At 43.2% G+C, this 25,498-nt stretch overlaps 1 protein-coding gene across 1 annotated transcript in view; it reads right to left on the minus strand.

Moving 5' to 3' along the window:
* Positions 1 to 25,498, minus strand: part of nos1 (nitric oxide synthase 1 (neuronal)) — a 99,248-nt gene that overhangs the window by 16,062 nt on the left and 57,688 nt on the right. The window contains exons 12-22 of the mRNA XM_078226992.1: positions 23,394 to 23,495; positions 23,117 to 23,311; positions 17,710 to 17,795; positions 16,305 to 16,449; positions 12,517 to 12,621; positions 8,400 to 8,458; positions 6,675 to 6,791; positions 6,026 to 6,200; positions 4,207 to 4,345; positions 4,039 to 4,117; positions 536 to 729 (exon numbers count right to left, since the gene is read on the minus strand). Of these exons, the coding sequence (XP_078083118.1) occupies positions 536 to 729; positions 4,039 to 4,117; positions 4,207 to 4,345; positions 6,026 to 6,200; positions 6,675 to 6,791; positions 8,400 to 8,458; positions 12,517 to 12,621; positions 16,305 to 16,449; positions 17,710 to 17,795; positions 23,117 to 23,311; positions 23,394 to 23,495 (1,396 nt within the window). The remainder of the gene's footprint in view (positions 1 to 535; positions 730 to 4,038; positions 4,118 to 4,206; positions 4,346 to 6,025; positions 6,201 to 6,674; positions 6,792 to 8,399; positions 8,459 to 12,516; positions 12,622 to 16,304; positions 16,450 to 17,709; positions 17,796 to 23,116; positions 23,312 to 23,393; positions 23,496 to 25,498) is intronic.

The raw sequence follows: 25,498 nt of genomic DNA on the forward strand, positions 1-25,498 counted from the left end.
AAAACTGATCCTATATGCCTAGTGGAACCCTGTTGAGATCAGCATGGGTGGGCACATTGTCTAGGTGTGCTCCTTCCTGTTTGGTATTTGCTGCGTTTGCTATGCCCGCTCTGGGCGGGCGACATTCACCAAACAGCATTCTCTGTTGACCTTGGGCGGGATCTTACGAGCCTCGGGCGTGCGAGGCAGTAAAATTCCAACAATGGTCTCAGGTACAAGAACCGGCTCATCTGGCCCAGTACTTCCGTCAGTGAAGTCAATGTTTATGCGTCTATCAGGAGGGAATGGAGAAATCAGCTCCCCCCATTCAGTATGGTACTAACCGTTAGGGTATCATACCAGTAAAATATAAATCTAAATAGCAGCAGTTATTAAGACAATTAGATATGGAAATCTCAAATTTTGCCTTGATTAAATTTCAAGTGACTCGATACTCAACAATGAGAAGGCTGGTGCACCTGAGAGCTTCAGAGAGTTTTGGCCAGGCATGCTGGTACTTTTCTATGAAAATCCAAAATATACATTCAATAATTACCTAAAGCTGTGTTTCTCTCCTCCAAAAACTCAACTTTCATGATCTGATTTACAGGAGGTGCATCCTCCAATCGGATAATCAAGGCATTGACCAAATCTTCATGGTTACCAGGAAAGACCCCAAGGTGGTCGCCAGGCTGGTACAGTAACTCGTTCTGCTTGTCTGTGTGCATCCGGAGTAAAATTGTGGAACGGCTAGAGGGAAAGACAAAACGGTGCTTCAAGCATTCAGATTAAAGATGTCACAAAACCAACACTCCTGTTTTTGCTCATTGCACTCGCCCTCAAAACATTTTCCAGGAGCTCATGACGATTGTGAATCTTGTTGGGACATGATTCCATGGCCACCAATCAATGCCTCTTCCGGTGCGCGGCACAATGGCACAGTGGTTAGCACTGCTGTCTCACAATGCCAGGGACCTGGGTTCGATTCCCAGCTTGGGTGACTGTGTGGAGTCTGCACGTTCTCCCCGTGTCTGCGTGGGTTTCCACCGGGTGCTCCGATTTCCCCCCCCTGTCTGAAGGACATGCTGGTTAGGTGCATTGGCCACGCTAAATTCTCCCTCAGTGTACCCGAACAGGCACCGGACTGTGGCGACTAGGGGATTTTCACAGTAACTTCATTGCAATGTTAATGTAAGCCTATTTGTGACTAATGAATAACCTTGAAAAAAATGTGTCAACCCCAAATAGGGTCATCATCGGGCTATTTGGCCATAAAGGGGGACAGAGTAAAGCACAGCCCTGCCCTTACCGATATCTACCTATGCATGCTTAATTTCCAACCAGCATCACTCTATAATGACAAAGTGCTGGGAGTCTGACAGATTTTTCCAAGTTTCCTTACTCTAAGGCCACTAACTAAACAGGGGCACCTCAGACCTCCCTGTCCATTTCTCTCAGGACCATAGTGGGCAGTGCATTCACACAGGTCATCGAAGGAACTGCAGAGCGAAGTAATCCAAAATGAGGACTGTTGTAACACACAGTGTTAATAAGGAATAGTGGCACAGTGCGGCACCTGGAAAATTTAGCACCAGGTCACGTATGAGTTGACAGAGAACGTAAGAACTCGTAGCAGGAGTAGGCAATTAAATCCCTCGAACCAGCTCCGCCATTCAATACAATCGTGGCTGATCTTGTCTCAGCCTCAACTCCACTTTCCTGCCCGTTCCCCATAACTGTTAACCTATTACTAATTAAAAATCTGCCCATCTCCTCCTGTGGTTAGCACTGCTACCTCTCAGCGCCAGGGACCCGGATTCGATTCCCAGCCTGGGTCACTGTCTGTGTGGAATCTGGAGTGAGATTAGCTATAATCATTTTATTTTATATCCTGTAGCCAGCAAAATGAGGGGAGTACTTAATCCAATCACTGGTGATAAATTCATTCTAACTCAGTTATGACTGGGTGAGGATGGATGGCAGGACTCATCCTTTCCTACCCCTCGATTAATTGTTGAGGGTTTTGAAACTTTTATGGACGAAGGTATCAATTCAGTGTCTGTACTGAAACATTTATGTGCTAATTGCGAAGAACTGTCTGACAAGATTTGAGTGTAAGTGGTACAGGTTCGATCCCCGGCTTGGGTCACTGTCTGCGCGGAGTCTGCATGTTCACCCCTTGTCTGCATGGATTTCCTCCGGGTGCTCCGGTTTCCTCCCACAGTCTGAAAGACGTGCTGGTTAGGTGCATTGGCCATGCTAAATTCTCCCTCAGTGTACCCGAACAGGCGGCAGAGCGTGGCAACTAGGGGATTTTCACAGTAACTTCATTGCAGTGTTAATGTAAGCCTACTTGTGACACTAATAAATAAACTTAAAACTTAAATTTACTCAATTGCTGAAATCTTGCTGCTGTTTATGCCGAAGGATCTTACGGTTCCGCTGACAGCACACTCCTGTCGCAAGTTTCCCGGAAGCGAGGGGTGCGTTCAGCAGGAAACCTATTTGACAATGGCGGGACGATAAGATCCTGCTGCCAGCAAACGATGCACTGTCTCCCGTCACCACGAAACATGCCGCGGAGAGGGAGGAAAATCCCGCCCAATGACCTGGCATCCAGTGCATCCTGGGATAGGAAATTTCTGGTCTGACCTAAATATGACTCCAGACTTACCAATGTGGTTGAGCCTTAGCTGCCCGTTTGGCTCCTGACCTCATTACAACCTTGGTCCATACACATGGACAAAGGAGTCAAGACGGTAGGTGGAAGTGCCTTTTTTTATTCTTTCATGGCATGTGGGCATCTGTCCAGCTGCCCACCGTTAATTACCCTTGAACTGAGTGGCTTGTGGATGGACTAAGGTTGTAATGAGGTCAGGAGCCAAGTATCCCTGGTGGACCCCAAACTGAGCATCAGTGATCAGGTTATTGCTGTGTAAGTGTTGCTTGATAACATTTTGACGACACTTTCCCTCACTTTGCTGATGATCGCGAGTAGGACTGATGGGGCAGTAATTGGCCTGATTGGATTTCTCCTGCTTTTTGTGGACAGGACTGGGCCATTTTCCACATGACTGGGTAGATAACAGTATTGTAGTTTTACCGGAACAGCTTGGCTAGGGGCATGGCACTTTCTGGAGCACAATTCCTCACTACTGTAGCTGGCACGTTTTCAGGGTTCATAGGTATTGCAGAATCCAGATATCACATGGAGTGAATCAACTGGAATCTGTGCTGCTGGGGACCTCAAGAGGAGGCTGAGAGGGAGCATCCATTTGTAACTTCAGGCTGAAGATGGCGGCAAATGCTTCAGCCTAATCTTTTGTACTGATGAGCTTGGCTTGCCCATCATTGAGGATGGGGATATTTATGGGGCTTTCTCCTCCAGTGAGTTGTTTAATTGTCTACCAACATTCAAGACTGGAGGTGGCAGGACTGCAGAGCTTAGATCTGATCTGTTGGTTGTGGGATTGCTTATCACTGTCTATTACTTGCTGCTTCCACTGTTTGGCATACACATAGTCCTGTGTTGTAGCTTCATCAGCTTGACACCTCATTTTTAGTTACGCCTGGTGCTGCTTCTGGCATGTCCTCCTGGACTCCATTGTTGTTGAACTTTGGCTGTACGAAGATTGGCTGCCAGATTTCCTACATTACAACAGTGACTACACTTTAAAAGTACATAATTGGCTGCAAAGCACTTAGGGAATTCTTGAGGTCATGAAAGGCGCTATATAAATGCCAAACTCTTCTTACATTTAACACTGGAAACTTTGGATGGAATTTTCCCATCCCGTCCCGTTCTGCCTGCCACGGGAATTGTAGTGGCAGGACAGAAAAGTCAGCGGACCATGCAAAGGTCCATTGATCTGGGGTGGGAACTTCCGATCTTGGGGCAAGTGTGGCTGGAAAATATCGCCCTCTGTATCTAAACTAAAATCCATATGAACAGTGGGACAACAAGGCAACAATTACTTAACATTTCAACATGAAATACATCATTCCACTGAAGTTGTTCTCCCTCTGAAAGTTATGATAGTGAAGCAAAACATTTTCTACCTGGATTTTGGATTTTGCAAGTTGTGTCGCGATAACAATCTTGCAGCATAAACTTTCTTTTTGTGAATGCTGTAGAGAGCTTTACCAGAAGAAAGAAAAACACCAAAAATTACTTACAATAATCAAAATATTCTTAAATATGTTCACGTTACTCATATTAACACGCACCTCCTGTGAGATCGGGTGCTGTAGTCTGGTAGGTCAGGCGAAATTTTGTTCTCTTCCAGCTGCGGTCATTACTTATTAAGGAGTTGTTGGCTTTTTCAATGTTCACATCGTCCCCCACACAGAATACATCACAGGCTGCCTAAAAATCAGTGCAGTTATAGGTTAATAGACTAAGCTCAGAGAAACCCTGGCAACTGGTGATTAACTGGAGTTTTAGGCAAAAGGTTAACGGTGGCTATTTGCTTTCCTGAACTTCTCCGCTCTCTTTGGGTGACAGCGCCAGGGACCCGGGCTCGATTCCTGGCTTGGGTCACTGTCTGTGCATGTTCTCCCCATGTCTGCATGGGTTTCCTCCGGGTGCCCCAGTTTCCTCCCACAGTCCGAAAGACGAGCTGGTTAGGTGTATTGAACATGCTATATTCTCCCTCAGTGTACCCGAAGAGGTGCCGGAGTGTGGCGACTAGGGGATTTTCACAGTAACTTCATTGAAGTGTTAATGTAAGCCTACTTGTGACACTAATAAATAAACTTAAAACTTTCTCCTTCTTTAACACACTCCTTAATACCCAAACTTTTGACATCTTTACTAATATCTTGTTGTGTGGCTTGAGGTCAAAGTTTTGTTTGATAAAGATCCTGTGAAGAACATTGGGGCATTTTACTACGTCAATGGCATTATATAAATGCAGGTCATGTGTGTTTAGCCAGATGTGGGATTATAGCATGAGTATTTAATTGGGACAACATTAGGGCTTGTGACATCTCTTCAACACAAATGCAATTTTCCTTTTTATTAAAAACAAATTATTTTATGTTTTGACATAGCCTCACACGAAATTCCAGGGCCAGAATTCTCCCGTCTCGCCCGCCATGGGAATTGTAGCAGGTGGCAGGGCGGGGGGGGGGGGGGGGGGGGGGGGGGTGCCGAGGGGCGGGGGGGGGGGGGGTGCGGTCCATTGGCCTCGGGCGGGATTCTCCGGTTTTGAGGCGAGCGTGGCCGGAGAATTCCGCTCCAGATTTTAGGGAGTACATGAGTGGCTCTGGAAAACCCTGTCTTCTGACCTTTCCCCTTTTCGCTGTGCGTTGCACTGAGCACTTTCTCTCTAATCCTGATGCGGCGTTTAGCTAAAACTGGGAATTCCTGGCGGGGGAGAGGAGTTAGAGAAATCACAACAGGCATCCTCTATGATGCCACACATCCTGATCATTGGTATGACTCAAATGAGCGTCCAGAACTGTTGTGCTGCCTATTCTTCTACAGTGCCTTTTTTGTCACTTTCGACATGCATTACAACTCTATATTAATGATTTCCTTTTATTTGTTCATGGGATGTGAACCTTACCGGCTCGGCCAGCATTTGCTGCCCACCCCAAACTGCCCTTGAGAAGGTGGTGATGAGCTACACCACACTTGCTCCTATACTCTCTTAATACGTTTCAATACTCTGTTGTTACTTTAATATTATTTTTTCACATTCTACCCGAGAATTTTAAATATTCTGTTGCTTCTGTATGCTTTGCTAATACTTTGACACACTTTGGCCGCATTGTAATCAACACTTTTCAAAAATACTTCAGCTTCATGAGAATGCCTGAAAAAGAAGCAATGAGGGTAACTTTGACATTGGCCAATAATGCGAATTAGATGGTATCAGTTCAACTGTCCCTTATATACCTCCCCAGGTATCCATCTCCATTAGATTCTCATTTTGCCTGATTTACACTCATGGCCAAATTGAAAATGACCCCCAAAGAATCTGAGAGGTCGCAACGCGAGCCCCAATTAGTATGAAGAAGTCAGAAGTCAGAAGTAAATCACCTTAAAAACTTTCTTAGCCCAAGTCCTGAATGACTCCTCTTGCCCACAGAGTTCATCCCCTTCTCCCATCCTCATAATCCGTTCTCCTCCAAGTTCCTCCAGTAGAGTGTCAACAGCTCGGGCGAATGCACAGAAATGTGGATAGGCTCGAGAGCCAAGACCAAAGGCCGAAAATCTGCAAAAATAATACGTTCAAACTCGATATTCACGAGTGCTCACTTTCTTTATGCTACTTGCAGTTTACCAATACTTCAGACAAAAAAACCCTCAATCAGTCTGATGGCTTTTCTCAAGCTTTGCTTTTTTTTTCAATGACATTTCCAGCAAAGTTTAAAATCCAGGGTGACATGTGCTATAAAAAAACATTGTGGGATGTAACTTCCTTTCTTCTATTTCGAGTGCATTGATTAAGAAAATTTGTCGAATATTTTATTTTAAATGATCTATTCACAAAATACTACGGCCGTGAGTTCCTGTATAATCTGCAGTGGTCATTGTGTTTGCCAGTGGCAGGTCTTTTTCCCCAGTGCGAGGGGTTGAGCCATGCTTTAAGTTGGGCCCCTGTGCTGCTAGAATTTACTTTACAATGCTGCTTATTTTGCAGGGTTGTAAAATAAGTGCAAGTTGAATGGGTTTGGAATGCACTTACCTGATATTAGCTAAAGGCCCGGTACTCTCAAAAGTATCTTTGTGTTCTGGTTCATCACTTGAAGATTTACGGGTATCTGACCATGAGGACACACTGTTGAAGCGAACCTTGTAGCTTCTGGATAGGGAATCAATAAGATACATTTGTTTTATATATAATACAAACATATGAATTAGGAGCAGGGGTAGGTCATTTTGCCCCTCGAGCCTGCTCCGCCATTCAGTAAGGTCATGGCTGATCTGAATGTAACCCCATCTCCACATTCTACTTACCCCCAATAACCTTTGGCTCCCTTGTTAGTCAAGAATTGATCAACCTTTGCCTTATAATATTCAATGACCCTGCCTCCACTGCTCTCCAACCCTTCATCTCCATCATAATGGGAGGGCTGTTATTTTTATATCCTAATTTTATTCTCCCTCACAAGGGGAAACGTCTTTTCAGCATCCACCCTATCATGTTCCCTCAGGATGATTTATGTTTCAGTATGATCACCTCTTGTTCTTCAAAACTCAACTTGTCCAACCTTTCCCCATCAGATAAACACCCCCACCCTCCCCTTTCTTAAATAAGAAATCCACACCTGTGTACAGTACTGCAGATGTGGTCTCACCAACACCCTCTATATCTGGAGCAAAAGATCTCTTTTTATATATTCTATTCCCCAGCAATAAACAACAACCCCCATTTTCCTTCCTCGATCTCAGTGCACTGGGAGACCCCCTCCGTCCCCTCACAGACATCGGGATTGCCCTCATTGACAGTATGTTCCCCTACCCCCTCCCCGATGTGGGTTACCTTCATCGGGGCATTGGGACCCTCACAATGGGTTTCCCTGCCTGACCCCTGACATCCCCCATTATGACCTCCGACATCCCCCATCATGACCCCTAAAATCCCCCTATCATGACCCCCAACATCCACCCATCATGAGCCCAAAATGCCCCCCCGAACATGACTATCTTCATAATCCATCCCTGCATGACCCCTCCACCAGATCCCCCGCACAGCCGCCGCCCCCATCAGACCCACCCTCCCTTTCACAATTATTTCGGGAATGTTATTTGTATCTTCTACAGTGAAGAGACAAAAACAAATTTGTTCAATTCATCTGTTATTTCCTTATTTTCCATTATTAACACTCTCTAGAGGACTAACACTCTGTACTAACTCTTTTCATTTTTAAATATCTGTAAAAACTCATCTCGTTTTATATTTCTAGCTAGCTGTTTCTTGTACTTTAATGTCTCTCTCCTGATTAATCTTTGAGTCAGTCTTTGCTGTTCTTTACATTTTGTCAAATCTTCTGATCTTTGCATTTTCTTCCAATTTGATTCTCCTTCCCTTAGTGTCTTTTTTCCTCACTGGAATGTACCTTTTCTGAGTATTCCGAAATATCTCCTAAAATGTCTGCCACCACATCTCTACTGACCTGTCCCTTAACCTAATTTCCCAGTTCACTTTGGCCAGCTTTGCCTTCATGTCTTCATAATTGCCCTTTTAAGGTTAAAACACTCGACTTAGATCTCCTCTCTCCCTCAAACTAAATGTGAAATTCCATCATGTTATGATCACTATTACCTAGGGACGCCTTAACTGAGGTCAAAAATAAAACAAGCTCGGTATTGGCTCAGGAATTGTGTTTTCTGTTGATAGGTGAGAGATTGCCTCAGTTTAGTAATATATCGGGTAATTATTCAGCAATGATGTTTAAATTTCACTCACTTCCTTTCTGGTGAATTTGAATTAGGATGTCTAATTTCCATCAGGGCAGATCCAAATTTCTAGAAAAATGAGATGAGAAAGTTATACTTTCATTTTGAAGAACCATTCGTTTAAAACTGCATTTATTCACAAGGGCACAATATAATAATTGCATCAGTGTGCCTCATCATGTCACTTCTGCATTATGAAGAGAATGATCATAAGCTTTTCTTTGTTTCAAAAAAAACCAAATTTTTCATAAAGGCAGCACTGCTTCAAATGTTATAAAAACAATACTTTTTGATGTTGAGAAACGTAGGTGATTGGAAACAGAAATAGGAGCAGGAGTAGGCCATCCAACCCTTTGAGTCTGTTCCAGCATTCAACATAAAACCCAGAAGCAGGAGTAGGCCATCCAACCCTTCAAGCCTGCTCCGCCATTCATTTTGATCATGGCTAATCATCAAATTCAATATCATGATTCCCCCCTTTCCCCAATATCTCTTGATCCCTTTAGCCCCAAGAGTTATGTCTAATTTCTTCTTGAAATCAGACATTTTGGCCTCAACTACATTCTATAGTAGTGAATTCCACACATTCACCACACTCATGAGATTTCTCCTCATCTCAGTTCTAAAAGGTTTACCCCTTATTCTCAAACTATGACCCCTAGTTCTGGACTCCCCCATCCCTTGGTAGAATCATAGAATCCCTCTAGTGCAGGAGGAGGCCATTCAAGCCCGCACGGACAACAATCTCATCTTGGCCCGATCCCCATAACCCTATGTATTTACTCTGCTAATCCCCCTTACACTAAGGGCCAATTTAGCATGGCCAATCAACCTAACCCCACATCTCTGGACTGTGGGAGGAAACTGGAGCACCCGGAGGAAACCCACATAGATACGGGAAGAATGTGCAAACTCCACACAGTGACCTAAGGCTGGAATTGAACCTGGGTCCCTGGTTCTGTGAGGTAGCAGTGCTAACCACTGTGCTACTGTACCGCCCAATGGTTTGGTATGGTCCACAATGCCAAACACGAGAAGGAAAAATATGTGGGAATTGTTTTAAATCTTCAAAATAGAGTCAGCAGTCAGACTGCATGCTAGGAAAGGAAAGGGAAAACATAATGTGAATTGAACTACCGAGTTATACAAATTAAACGCTCCTTACTATTGATGAAAGACAGGTTAACAAGACCTTATGCCCAGGATAAGCCGATGAAGCAGGATATAAAGGTATCTACATCTTATCTACATCTGTATGTGACCTTTTGTGAGCAAAAGCCTAAGTAGGTGTGGTAACTTGGCCACAAAAAGTAGTCAAACATGTTGTGATATTCATTCTTCTTTACTTATAAAAATATTGAAATACAGTACAGCATGGATCAGAACTGGAGGCTGGTAGTAACACAGGACCCTCGTGGTAAGGCTAAGCCTGCGAAAGCCTGTGATGCCGATGACTTCATTCGCTCAAGATTATACCCGCTAAAGACATCAGTATAAAAATAAGATGCTTACTATAACACTCTATAATACTAGGGAATAAACATGGACTGGAGCAGTTCAAGAAGGTGGACCCCCGCCAGCACCTTCTCAAGGGCAATTAGTGATGGGCAATAAATGGCAGCCTAGCCAGCAAAGCCCACATTCTGTGAGAAATTATTTTAAAAGTTCTGCTGGACACAGTGCCTGGACCCCCATGGCAGGTCTTCCATCCAGCCAGCCTCGGCACCTGGCAGCCTTCTTCTGGGGTCGGCCATCTTGACTTCTAATCTAGTCCAGATCTCCCTCAGATCGAAAATCCGGCTTCCGGGCAGCCGTTCTTAAAGGTCGGGATCACAGAGCCAGGAATTCTCCTGTCTCTGCACACCCGACAAGACAGTGAAAATTCAGGCGTTTTTGACACTAAAGCCTTCAGTTTTCAGTTGTTTATTCTACTTCTTGTAGCAGTGTTTGTAGTTGATGGTTCTGTGTCTAGCAGAAGGGTGTTGCTGTAAAATCGATAAGTGCAGTTCCAACGGAGAGACTGAAAGGTTCTAGAAGTTAAAATTTCACAGCACATTAGCCAGAAAATGTGTGGGGTTACGGGAATAGGACGGGGGTGGGTGGGGGGGTGGGGGGGGGGGGGGTGGGGGTGGGGGTGGTGGTTTAGCCTGGGTAAGTTGCTCTTTCGGAGAGTCGGTGCAGCCTCAATGGGCCAAATGGCCTCCTTCGTTACTGTATGGTTCTATGGTAACAACAGAATGATATAGGTGTACAGGTTTCATTGTGATTAAAAAGGTGAAACTTGGGACCGTTGGTTCCAGATACAACTTCCAGTCCAAACGATGAATTTCCCAAGGAGCGGATGAGCTAGGTGGAATGGATTGTGGCTCTACACATGGAGATTCTTGGACATTAATGCCACTTTAAAGGAGCAAGCAAAGCAACTGATTCATTCACATTAGCCGTTAATGAGGAGGTTATATAAACCCCAGAAACATGGCTAACTTTGAATTTTAATCTATTTAATAGACTGGCTATGTAAATCTATCAATATGTCGGCTATCTAAGGAGTCTCATTTTAGGCCCATTAAACAGGTGTAATCGATTTCAGACCCTGGTGAAATTCTCTGGCCTCTCTGTGGCATGTTTCTCGGTGGTGGGAGGTAGCCCTCTGATCCCGCCATTGTCAATGGGATTTCCCATTGCACCCACCCCACGCTGCTGGGCAACCCATGGTGGGGTTGCGCCATTGTCAGGACCAGAAGAGCCTGCCGGTGTGAACAGCCAGGAAGTTCCAGTCCCTATATATCAAAAAAGAATGGTTTAGTTTAAGATGCAAAAAATAGTGAGAGGAAGGGAAGTTCCACAATTTTGAGGCCCTGGGAAAAGATTGGGAATCAGAATCCCGACCTTAGGGAAAGGCTTCTAATACAGCATGGCAATTAAATGCTATCCAGGATAGAGCTCTGTATCGAATACTTAACTCAGAAGAACAAACATATATTATGGTGACAGCAAGGTTAGAAGATTCAAGGTATAGAATCATAGAATCCTACAGTGCAGAAGGAGGCCATTCGGCCCATCGAGTCTGCATCAACTGTAATCCCACTCAGGCCCTATCCCCATAACCCCATGCATTTACCCCAACTAGTCCTCCTGACACTAAGGGGCAATTTAGTATGGCTAATTAACCTAACCCGCACATCTTTGGACTGTGGGAAGAAACCAGAACACCCGGAAGAAACCCACGCTGACATGGGGGGCATGCAAGCTCCGCACAGACAGTGACCCGAGGCTGGGAATTGAACCCAGGTCCCTGGCGCTGTGAGGCAGCAGTGCTAACCACTGTGCCACTGTGCCACCCACATAACAGGAATCTTTTCATTTTTCGTAGTTTCAGATTAACATTGATTTATGCTTACTTTATATTATAAAAGGCATTTTAAACATGAACAATTTCTCGACGGGTAAACTGTGGTACATGTTGGGAAAGAGGAAAGAATCTGCACTCTTGGCAATGCTTTCCTCGTTCATCTAAAGTTGATGCAAGGAAAGAGGGAGGGACAAGGGATACTTTGTGCAGTTTTGTAAGAAATCTCAATACAAATAAGTCAGTACATAAAGGGAGAAAATCTCCTTTACGCTGCAAACTCATCCAGCAGTGTGCAGCCTATCACAGGGATTGCCCCAGGGGTTTTACACCCTGTGTCGTAATCTCCCTTAGGCTGAGTGCATAAGTTATACTGCAGGACTCTTGGTCATTAAAAACCCACATAAAGGCACAAACATTCGATATTTTAATACTTACTTCCGTACAAATTTTTAAAAAGGATATTAGCTGACATTAGGTTGTATTGGCACAACTGGTACTCAGGTCATGCCAGCATTCAAGAAAACTATAACCAGAATCAAAAGTCTACATTTTGATTTCTGGCGATCTTCAATTTACTGCTACGCCAGAAACCTCTGACCTTGTTGGCCGCTGTGATTCTCCACTGCTGCTGCAGTGAATGGAGTTTTGTTTGGCTGAGCACCAAATTCTCCATTCTCGATCGCAGTGGGGGCAGAGCGTGCGAGGTTAGAGAATTCTGCGCCTCTCCCCCAGTCTTTTGGAAACACACTCAAGTAACTTTTATTTATTTTCATACTTCTCCATTCTCAGGAGGGTCACCATTGCCGAAGGTGCTTGTAACTACCAGCACCAGTGCTTCGTGCTCGAGATGCACAATGTCATATTCATCCATGGACATGGCCTGCAAAAACAAATGGAATTCAGGCAGTCACAGCAAACTTCAACTCCATTCTTTTTCAGATTGAACTATGTTATCTCAACGTGGGGTGGCACAGTGGTTGGCACTGCTGCTGAACAGAGCCAGGGACCAGGGTTCGATTCCCGGCTTGGGTCACTGTCTGCGCGGGAGTCTGCCCCTTCTCGCTGTGTCTACATGGGTTTCCACTGGGTGCTCCCGTTTCCTCCCACAGTTCAAAAGACGTGCTGGTTAGGTGCATTGGCCATGCTAAATTCTCCCTCAGCGTACCCAAACAGGCACCAGAATATGGTGACTCGGGGATTTTCACAGTAACTTCATTGCAGTGTTAATATAAGCCTACTTGTGACACTATTAAATAAACTTAAACTTATCCCATACAAGAGTAGGGGGTGTTAGTTCAGTTGGACAGCATTGTCGGTGCAGGCTTGGAGGGCTGAAGGGCCTGTTCCTGTGCTGGAATTTCCTTTGTTCTTTGTTTTGTTTGTTCTTATTTATCAAATGCAATGGCCTTTAATAGTCATTTGTCAAAAGTTGGAGCTAATTAATAACACCACAAATTCTCATTGCCGCCTCTTCCACTGTGCTTGAATCAAACGATTTGTAAGTTAAACACATGGTTAACAATAAGCAATATTCATAAGTTAAGGATCTTTCATGAAAAATCCAGTATCAGGTGCATTATATAAATTAAGGAATTGCTATAACTTGAGTATACAGTTTTAAAGTTTATATATTAGTGCTATTTCAGCAAAGCCTTTGACAAGGTCTCACATGGGAGACTTGTAAAGAAGGTAGATTTACATGGTAATCAAGGTAATTTGATAAAGTGGATTCAAAATTGGTTCAGTTGTAGGGGACAGAGGGTGATGACAGAAGGCTGCTTTAGTGACTGGAAGCCAGTGTCCAGTGTGTACCACAGGGATCTGTTGGGCCCTCTTTTATTCGTCATTTATATAAATGACATAGATGACTACGTGGGGGGTAGGATTAGTAAGTTTGTGGATGACACGAAGATTGGACGGGTGGTTAATAGTGAGACGGAGGGTCTTGGGCTATAAGATATAGATGGAATGGTCAAATGGGCAGGTGAAGTGCCAGATGAAATTTAACCCTGAAAAGTGTGAGGTGATACACTTTGGAAGGAGTAATTTGACAAGGAAATACTCAATGAATGGTAGGACACTAGGAAGTTCTGTGGAACAAAGGGACCTTGGCGTGTTTGTCCACAGATCTCTGAAGGCAAAAGAGCATGTTAGTAGGATGGTGGAAAAGGCATGGGGGACATTCGCCTTTATCAATTGAGGCATAGGTAACAAAAGCAGGGAAGTCATGTTGGGGTTGTATAGACCTTTGGTGAGGCCACAGCTAAAGTACTGTGTGCAGTTCTGGTTGTCACATTATAGGAAGGATGTGATTGCACTGGAGGGAGTGCAGAGGAGATTCACCAGGATGCTGCCTGGGATGGAATATTTAAGTTATGAAGAGAGATTAGGTAGGCTTGGGTTGCTTTTGTTGAAGCAGAGAAAACTGAAGGGTAACCTGATCAAGGTGTACAAGATTATGAGGGACATGGTCAGAGTGGTTAAGGAGCAACTGTTCTCCTTAGTTGAAGGGTCAGTCACGAGGGGACATAGGTTCAAGGTGAGTGGCAGGAATTTGAGAGGGAATGTGAGGAAAAAGGTGGTGACGGTCTGGAATGTGTTGCCTGGGAGGGTGATTTTGATTTGATTTGATTTATTATTGTCACGTGTATTATCATACAGTGAAAAGTATTGTTTCTTGCATGCTATACAGACAAAACATACCGTTCATTGAGAAGGAAACAAGAGAGTGCAGAATGTAGTGTTACAGTTATAGCTAGGGTGTAGAGAAAGATCAACTTAATGTGAGGTAGGTCCATTCAAAAGTCTGATGGCAGCAGGGAAGAAGCTGTTTTTGTGTCGGTTGGTACGTGACCTCAGACTTTTGTATCTTTTGCCTAACGGGAGAAGGTCAAGAGAGAATGTGCGGGGTGCGTGGCGTCCTTAATTATGCTGGCTGCTTTTTTGAGGCAGCGGGAAGTATAGACAGAGTCAATGGATGGGAGCCTGGTTTGCGCGATGGATTGGGTGGTAGAGGCGGGTTGCCTCACATCCTTTAAAAAACATCTGGATGGGCACTTGGCATGTCATAACAAACAGGGCTATGGGCCAAGTGCTGGCAGATGGGATTAGGTGGGAGTTCAGGTGTTTCTAATGTGTCGGTGTGGACTCGATGGACTGAAGGGCCTCTTCTGCGCTGTATGATTCTATGATTGTCACAAGTAGGCTAACATTAACACTGCGATGGAGTTACCCTAGTGGAAATCCCCTAGTCACCACATTCCGGCACCTGTTCGGGTACACTGAGGGAGAATTTAGCGTGGCCTATGCACCTAACCAGCACGTCTTTCAGACTGTGGGAGGAAACTGGAGCACCTGGAGGAAACCCACGCAGACACGGGGAGAAAGTGCACTGACAGTGACCCAAGCCGGGAACCAAATCAGGGTCCCTGGCGCTGTGAGGCAGCAGTCCTAACCACTGTGCCACCGTGCCACCCTGACTATCAAATGTTTTATTTCCTGACAATACGGGGTGATGTATTTCACTGATTAACAGATAGCTGTGCCACACCTACACTCTTATTTTCACCATAGTTAGTCATAATATTCTTAGTTTAAGGATTTCCCAATAATCCTGCATTTACATTACACACTTTGTGGGAAATCAAGGCTTTGAGTGATAATGTGAAATGGATGTTAGTGAGTTGACAGCCCATTTTCCATTGATTCTTCATTATATTGACTTCAATGGATACGAAAGATCATACAACAGGACACTGGCTCACTATTACTTGTTTTGCACCATCAACCAAAGCTAAAAATCCCACCATCACGCATTACCCCCTCTCCACCCGCCCAACACACCACCACCCACAGCCATTTGTGCTTCCTTGCCATCCGTGTAGGAATGGCAGGATAACCACAAGCACATCAATCCAGCATTGAGAATGTAAACTAATACCCCATTAGCCCTGTGTCAGTCAACAACATCTGGTGACATTTTACTTTGATCTTAGAAGAAATTTAGTAACATCAACCAAGGATCAAATGCCCCAAGGGTGCTTTCTCAAGCATTACAAGTGTCACTGGCAACGAGATGTTGCTAAAACAAAGCCTGCATTGGAATGGATAGCTGGCTCAGGACTCTGCTTTGCCCTGTATAGAGGGCTGTGTGCAAGTGAACCGGTTCAAATTTGGTGTTGTCCACTTGCACTACTCAAAAGCAGGTACTTTTCTATTTTCTATTTCCACCACCGTGGAATAAACACAGCACGTGGATATATTTATCATTCCTAAAGGGGAGATGATATTCGACTCACTGAATGGAGCGTTGAGATTGATAGGAAATTGGATAGTTAGGTGAGCAGACCAGTGAAGACAATTGCCCTGGTTTTTTTCTATTCATTTAAATTGAGGACAATCAACAGATTTCTTTGTGTTTAGCCAGTGCCATTCTTCAATGTTCACTGCACTGCTGAATCCAAACACAGTCGAGGAAATCTCCCCGATACCGTGAGGCATTCAATTATTGGAACATATCATGACGAAATAACTCTAATGAATTAAGACAAACTTGTTTCTCACCTTGGCGTCGAAGGCATGTTTGAAAATTTCACATAATGTTCTTGCGTAGGCATGGGACTTCCCAGTTTCTGTGGCATACAAGATGGTGGCTTTGACTCTTTTGGCCATTGCGTGTCCCATCAACTTAGTAGAGAATTTCACCACCCTTTTCAAACAAAAATGCCAGAGTTTTAGGACTGGGTGTCTTCAATGTGCAAGTAAATGACAGCATACTCTAACAGGTCATTGAGAGGAGGGTGTTAGACACAGTCACCCCACCCATTTCTTTCAACTATAAATTCAGATGCGAGTCCCAGAAAGTTCCGATGACATGAATTCGGTTCTGTCAAGTATCAAGAAGCCAGCTGGCATGGCTTAACTGTTTCGCTATGTGATTGTGATTCGGAAAACACCAGTCTTGTTTTATCAAGGGAAATATGTGGGAGCCAGCAATGCCTAGCTCCAGTGGCTTGCTTTCCTAATGGTGCTTGGAGTATTAATGGTGTAAAACATATTGAAAGTGATGCCGAGGCAATATCTTTTGAAGCTTTAGAGTGATGTGTATCAGCAAAATTGGTTATCATATGAAGAAAAGATTATAGCTTCTTCAAATGCCCAGTCAAATTACATTAACATGCGACTAAAAGTTTTCAATACGGTAATACCACTTTCTTCTGTTTTAACTCAAGGGCCAGGAGTTAACTGCCTCTGGTTTTAAATTTAAAAACAACCAAGCATATAAAAATTTAGGGTTAATGTTGACTCTATTCTCTCTCCCCAGATGCTATCAGACCTGCTGAGATTTTCCAGCATTTTCTGTTTTTAAAGCAATTATATATTCGCACCTCACACCTTAAACAATAAAAGGATCAGAAGCAAAAAAACCCGAAACTATCCTTTTTTAACTAACTTAAGCGATGTTTCTTCCTGTAGTTTGTGTGAGCATTAACATAAACATTCTCCTGCAAGTTTCAAACCAATTTCTTTTCTTATGCGAGACATTTCAACCACACTGCTTCCTTCTCAGATATGTTTCAAGGAATTTCCCAGTTCAAAGAGCTTATTTATTTCCCAGAAAGAGTTCCCAGGACTGGAATTTGAACAATTACCCACTGAAATTTAAAAGGGAGATATCTCATCTTACACCATTGTTTAAGTCTGAATCATGCCTCTCTCAAAACCGTAGCTAATGAACTTGTAAACAATGTCATGATTCAATCTTGGACCAGGATTCTGGCTGCCACTAGTTCAATTCACATAAGACTGGATTAATGACTGTGCCTTTAAAAAAGCAAGACAAGAGTTTCATGGTCACAAGTAGAAAGCACATACTGACAAACAGAAGTACTAAATCCAACTATCATGCAACATTTTGTACAGTATACAGCTCCTATAAACTATTATGTGTTGAATACAAGAAACTTACTTTGCTAGCTTTTTAAATCCAATGGTTCGCTTTTTGGTAGGAGTCCCATTAATTCCTTTCCATACATGACTCAACCAAGGATCTGTCTGCACGGAAACAATAGTTAATACAGTTGATCTATGAATATGAAATGATGCATCCATTACAGGCAGGAACATGGGGATCTCAATTCTGAGATTAATGCACAGGGCGAGAATTCACGAGCAGCATGTTTCAAGTTTGCGAAGGAAATCTTAATTAGTTTTCGCTCTGACAGTAGAAAAATTCTACTGGCATTACTAATTGGTAATGTCCATTCCATTTTCAATCAGGTTACTGTGGAAAATATACACTTGAGGTGACATTATATATTATGTATAATGTTTATGGGCGGCACAGTGGCACAGTGGTCAGCACTGCTGCCTCACAGTGCCAGGGACCCAGGTTCAATTCCTGCCTCGGGTGGTCATCTGTGTGGAGTCTGCATGTTCTCCCTATGTCTGCGTGGCTTTCCTTCAGCTGCTCTGGTTTCTTCCCACAGTCCAAAAGATGCAGGTTAGGTTGATAGACCATGCTAAATTGCCACTTAATGTCAGGGTAAATATGTAGGGTTACAGGGATAGGGCCTGTGGTAGGAATTCTTGTCGGTGCATAATGCGGTGCATAATGCGGGCGGCACGGTGGCAAAGTGGTTAGCACTGTTGCCTCAGCTCCAGGGACCTGAGTTCGATTCCCGGCTTGGGTCACTGGCTGTATGGAGTCTGCACATTCTCCCATGTCTGCGTGAGTTTCCTCCGGGTGCTCTGCTTTCCTCCTACAGTCCAAAGATGTGCGAGTTAGGTTGATTGGCCATGCTAAATTTCCCCTTAGTGTCCCAGGATGCGTAGGTTAGAGGGGTTAGCGGGGTAAATGTGTGGGGTTACGGGGATAGGGCCTGGGTGGGATTGTTGTCGGTGCAGACTCGATGGGCCAAATGGCCTCCTTCTGCACTGTAGGGATTCTATGATGATAATTGATGGGCAGAATGGCCTGCTTCTGCACTGTAGGAATTCTATGACTATGTTGGTCTGGAATGACATTTAAAATAGTGCATTTTTGCTCTTGCATGGTGCAAGATGATATCAAATTCACTCAAAACTTCACCAAAACAATTTAGGTGTTAGTATGGCAGGATTTGTCAAACGTGAAGTGTTACTTTATTTGCGGATAGCGAAGAGCACTGTCGGGCAATACAGCAGGATATAGATAGGCTGGAAAATTGGGCGGAAAGGTGGCAGATGGAGTTTAATCCGGATAAATGCGAAGTGATGCATTTTGGAAGAAATAATGTAGGGAGGAGTTATACAATAAATGGCAGAGTCATCAGGAGTATAGAAACACAGAGGGACCTAGGTGTGCAAGTCCACAAATCCTTGAAGGTGGCAACACAGGTGGAGAAGGTGGTGAAGAAGGCATATGGTATGCTTGCCTTTATAGGACGGGGTATAGAGTATAAAAGCTGGAGTCTGATGATGCAGCTGTATAGAACGCTGGTTAGGCCACATTTGGAGTACTGCGTCCAGTTCTGGTCGCCGCACTACCAGAAGGACGTGGCGGCGTTAGAGAGAGTGCAGAGAAGGTTTACCAGGATGTTGCCTGGTATGGAGGGTCTTAGCTATGAGGAGAGATTGGGTAGACTGGGGTTGTTCTCCTTGGAAAGACGGAGAAAGAGGGGAGATCTAATATAGGTGTGCAAGATTATGAAGGGTATAGATAGGGTGAACAGTGGGAAGCTTTTTCCCAGGTCGGAGGTGACGATCACGAGGGGTCACGGGCTCAAGGTGAGAGGGGCGAAGTATAACTCAGATATCAGAGGGACGTTTTTTACAGAGGGTGGTGGGGGCCTGGAATGCGCTGCCAAGTAGGGTGGTGGAGGCAGGCTCGCTGACATCATTTAAGACTTACCTGGATAGTCACATGAGCAGCCTGGGAATGGAGGGATACAAACGATTGGTCTAGTTGGACCAAGGAGCGGCACAGGCTTGGAGGGCCGAAGGGCCTGTTTCCTGTGCTGTACTGTTCTTTGTTCTTTGTTGTTCTTTGTTTTAACAAACATAAAGTTTTTCTAGATCATCAGCAGTGCTTTCAGTACATTGAACACCACTTCCCACCCCGACCCCCATCTCCACCCACCCCCGGTGCTTTGTGAGGCAGTAAATTTGTGGTAACCATATAAACCCTATTGACCAGGAGAGAATGGACCTACCTCGTATTTAGTTGATCTTTCTCTACACCCTAGCTATGACTGTAACACTACATTCTGCAGTCTCTTGTTTCCTTCTCTATGAACGGTATGCTTTGTCCGTATAGTGCGCAAGAAACAATACTTTTCACTGTATACTCATACATGTGACAATAATAAATCAAATCAAATCCAATCAAATCAGATAGAGGGCCCTTTGGACAATATGTGCATGAATTAAAGCACTGAGGACATGTGAGTTAAACAAATGTTAAATAACATTACTAATTAATTAGAAATTAAAAGGACAGAAAGTCAGGACTATTTCTTAAGGGAATACAGTTCAGGGTAACTATAAGGGCAATACATTTTAAAGAAAACCAAGTTCAAAGACTTTAGAATCACTGCTTTATTTTGAATGCTATCATGCAATATGGGTGGCACGGTGGCACAGTGGTTGGCACTGCTGCCTCACAGTGCCAGGGACCTGGGTTCGATTCCCTGCTTGGGTCACTGTCTGTGAGGAGTCTGCACGTTCTCCCTGTGTCTGTGTGGGTTTCCTCCGGGTGCTCCGGTTTCCTCCAGTCCGAAAGACGTGCTGGTTAGGTGCATTGACCATGCTAAATTCTCCCTCAGTGTACCCAAACAGGCACTGGAGTGTGGCGAATAGGGGATTTTCACAGTAACTTCATTGCAGTGTTAATGTAAGCCTACTTGTGACAAGAATAAATAAACTTAAAATAAATAAACTTAAAATTGGGCACATTTGAATACATTTGCCAGATATGTGAAAACCAACATCTGAAAGAAATATTTGGACAACATTGTTATGGGAAGGAAAATTAAATTTAATGTGTGGGCTGAGATTAATTAATAGAATGGAAATAGGTAAGGACACATATTAATCAAATTTAACAATGATAAGGATGTTCTCAGCTTTTCATATAAGTTCGGAACCACATTGTTAAATCGAAAAACAAAATGTGATCTAAGTTTTCTTTTGTAAAATATTCAAGAAATTGACCCTTTACTATTAAATAATGACCTTGATTTAATGATATTTCTGAGAAGAAGCTTCATCAGCATTTGCTGGAGCAATTTATTTCACAGGTTGCTTGAGAAAGCCATCGCTGACTGCCTCAGTAAGGTGGCCTCCACTCTTCCAAACTCCGCAATGTGAAAATTCTCATGATTAGCACATTGGGATGTCCCATCACATTCCACATCTGCCCAAATTTCTTCCTCCCTGCCTGCGCATTGGGCTAATGATCTACAGTAGTTGCAAACTGGTACGTTGTCAAGGCTGTAACTCAAACTGTTTTGTTAAATTGTGAGAGGATATAGTTGCAGAATAGTTTCCTGCTGTACTTTCCCATTTCAGATTATAGCCTCTTGTTTTGGAGGTTTTCCAGTGTCTTTAACTAACACCACCCCAAAAACAGATTAACTGCTCATTTAATGCATCACTGTTTGACCTCACCATGCATGATAGCCATTGCATTTGTAGATGGAGACAGAACAACTACGACAACGATTTTAACAACAATAGCGGCAATAGTGGCTTTAAAAGGGCTATTCTGGCTGAGAGTTAAGCATGCTGGGATTTTTGGTCAACTTAAAATTAAAACCAGATGTAGGTCGTAAAGTCACTCTGAGTCAGGACCTGGTCTGGGAACTGTGATCTTAGGCTTCCTGTGTTGACCAAATATGGGAAGTAGTTTACTTTCGAGTAGAATGGATGTCATTGAATTTTATTGCCTTTATGTGGGAGACACACCATCTGAACTAAGCACAATGGCATCGTTTACAAGTAATTTCATTGGCTGTTCGAGCCGTGTGATCGGTTTCCAGTTACACAATTGGCTAGATGATAGAGAATCTTCTGGAAGCAACTGAAAGAATTTGTAGTTAAAGACATGTGCAGTCCTTTATTTCTAGTGACAACTTTATATACCATGGTAAGAAGTGTGCCCTGAAGAAACTTCTTCAGAGAGGACCACAAGGATAGATTCTACATTGGGAATAGTCCTGGCCAGGTTTTTCCTAAAACGCAGCAGTATCTATTTTCAGTTAAATAATTCAGATAAATGTTCAGGTAAGAGTCAAAGTTCAGTAAAAGTATTGCAACTGTTTAAGTTTGAGTTAGTACCTAAAGTGTTAAATAAGGGAGATTGTTAAGTGAATTAAAGAGTCGGCTTCTGTTCTTGTTTGTCTCAGTAAACTGGAATGCTTGGAGGATGTTTAAATTAATAGTCGAGTAATGCATTCATCTACATAATAGGAGTGACTACATTTAAAAATAAAATGTATTTCATTGGCATTTTAGGACATGAAAGGTTCAATGTAAACCTCTATTTGTTTCTCACATTATCCCATAAAAAAAAAAGTCAAACCAAGTTTTAAAAGAAAGATTATTCAACAATAGATGTGGCTTTGCAATTTGTGCAATCCTGCTTGGACAAAGTCCTGTCTTGGACAAAGCCATCCGGATCACGTAGCCTTGGCTGTTAACTGATTTATGCTATTATAGACTCCTCAAACCACTTAAATTCAATGGTACAAATTATTACAGGACTTTGTAGCAAGTGCCTCTTTTGCCTGAGTCGCAGTATACAAATTGCAAAACATGGCTATCAAGAGGGCACAGCCTCTGAGCAACAATTAACGCGAAACCAGCCCAGCAGCCCCATCAACATGAAATCTATTCATTGTACTTCTCTTCCAAGTATGTCAGCCTCTGTTTTTTTTTCTATGTGATCCAGCAATCGAAACTGAAAACCTTCTGATAAGTTCCATTCATTGTGGTTAGTACTTTCAAGTCCAACATTTCTTTGTCAGTTTCCCAGATTTGTAGAGCATATCCCTGGAATCACATCTGCAAAACTTACTAGCAGATATCTGCTCAATTCTTGAGATTTGCATCACTTACCCTGAGAATTGAAGATGGGAGGCAGTTGTATTTAGTAAGAGGATGTTCAGCACTTGAGGCTTACCTATCTTGACAATAGTACAATGGCTCTCCTTTGTTTTCCATGTCGTATGGATGTAGGTGAGCAATGCATTCATCTTAAATAATACATACTCTAAACCACAAAGCATCAAGAATTGCTGATAAGGTTTCTAAGAACCAAGTAAGCTTAATTAATTGGTTAAAGGCTAAGCTGGAAAAGACAGGCAAAGGAAACAATATTGTTTTTAAGAGCTTACCTGGTACTCAAATGATGGGCTCAGATGATAGTTTAGCATCTCTTGATGGAACACAGGGGTGATGCTTCCTGACATTGGGGGAACAATCCACACCCAGTCTGCAGGGCACCCTCCTCGACACCTATGCTCATTTTCCATGTGTTTCATGAAGGATTCCGTAGCAGAATGGTGATCCACAATTGTCACTTTATCAAACTAAATAGGGAGAAAAACCTTCAACAAACATATCTTTGTATTTATTTGGAAAGAAATGACATTATATGAAGCTTGTACTTACTTGAAAGCTGTAGAGGACAGCAATATTTATTTCAACTAATGCTTGATCTTTCCAAAGGGAGGATGTCTTTCTGGTGTCAAGTCCCATTTGTTTTGCTACATTCTGCAAGATGATCACATGCAAATAATTTAATAACCTCTTCTTATTAACATCAAATTAAACATTAATAATTGGGCAGTTGAGGTCTTGTGGTGCAGTGGGTAGTGTCCCTACCTCTGAGCTAGGACCTCCAGGTTCGAGTCCCACCTCAGAACTGGATGACCAAGGAAGGTCCGCTTATAACTCAGTCAAACAGGTTTATTGTCAATCTGCAAATCCTTCCAAACACGCCAATGGCTGGCAGTAAGAATGGGAGAGACTCCTGGTCAGTCACACTTGATGTGGAGCGGCACCCCTCAAGCTATAAGTCCCTGGTGACAGACTAGTGACATGATTCAGGAATTGCTAGCTGCAGAAACAGACAAAAGTCTGCCAAAGTTCACCACTGGGTGTGTGAAGAGAATTGGAATTGGACAGGTAGTGTATTAGGTTTCAACGCTGAATTGATGAGATAAACATTGCCTGATGTCCTTTTTTCACCTTTCTATATATTTATAAGTAACCATTCAATGAAATTATTTTCACATTGCTGACAGTTTTTGATTCCCGTTTACCAGGATACCTCAAGTGCAGACTTGTTGAATTTGGTATGCAAGGTGGATCAGCCCTTTTAAACTGTTTTTGGACTGGCCAAGGCTTCTGTGCAGCCACCCAACGTCAACAGGGTCACCAAGACCATCAAGGCTGCAGATGCAGTGCAAACAATAACTGTTGAGAAGTGTCCACTGACTAAACTTGAAAACGGGTTCAACAAACTCCACCTATCAACTGGCAAGGCTAATGATTGGCTCTATGACTATGCACATGCTAAATAAATGAATAATGAAATTATTTTAAGAGCTCAGTCAAATATTAGTCCAGAGTAAATCCCATAACTGATTTGGTTTCGATGGCCGGAATTCTTCAACCTTGCCCACGGCTGGGATTTTCCTGTCCCGCTGCAATGGAGATTTGGCTGAGCGCCAAATTCTCTATTCTCGCTGGCAGCACTAGCGGGCGCATGAGACCGGAGAATTCTGGTCGATATTCCATGAGAGCAAATTGAAATCCATGTGTGGCAATGATCTCCCATGGAGACCACAGAATTTTAATCATGGTCAGACTTCCATTATGGGCGCCAGGATTATCAGAAACTTTCTGAAAATATCTAAGATGGCTGCTTGAAAAATGTTGGCCATTTGTTGAACATTGCACAGGGTGAACTTTAGTGTCTGGTCATGGAACAGGAAGTCATGGAGGAACAAGAGAAGCCAAACCACGCAAAGAAAACAAACCACAGAAAGTAAGACAAGTTGGCAGATGAAGAGCAGTAAAGGAGAAAATCTGAGAAACTGAGAGAACAAGGACTAACAGCAGATGATAGGTCCAGTAATTCATCTCTGCTATATGATAATCTTGGATCTGTTTTTCTTTATATATGAGTGAGGACCACAGAAAGATTCCTCGTTTCCAATTATTTTTGTGGTTAGTTCACACTGTAGAAAGAGGAACAATGTGCAATTTGTTGATGTCTCAGTTGGTATGAACATCAGAGAGTGTGAAATCCCAGGCCATGTGGACCAGAAGAGTCTCAGAGTCAGTCTATGCTAAGTTCATTGAATTCAAGCAGGACAAGAAGAATACCATAATTTGACTGGGTCTCAGGCTGGAAGAGATGGGGTGAAAATCAATTTTCATTCTGGGCCCAATTGCTATCTGAATCTTCTTGTTTAAACTGTGCTTGTATGGACACTGGTGAGGACTGGAATGTGTTTGGTTTTGACACATCCATAATTGAACCAACTCTTGGCTTAGTCATGAAGATTTTCTGCTCCAATAAGGAAGAAGGTTTATGCTTTGGGATTAAACTGCTGCAGGAGGCAGAACCATTAAAAGAGAAGGGTTTTTTAAAGTTTAAAGTTTATTTATTAGTCACATGTAGGCTTACATTGACACTGCAATGAAGTTACTGTGAAAATCCCCTAGTTGCCACACTCCGGTGCCTGTTTGGGTACACTGAGGGAGAA

This window comes from Mustelus asterias, chromosome 13 (assembly GCF_964213995.1).
Source record: "Mustelus asterias chromosome 13, sMusAst1.hap1.1, whole genome shotgun sequence".
NCBI lineage: Eukaryota > Metazoa > Chordata > Chondrichthyes > Carcharhiniformes > Triakidae > Mustelus > Mustelus asterias.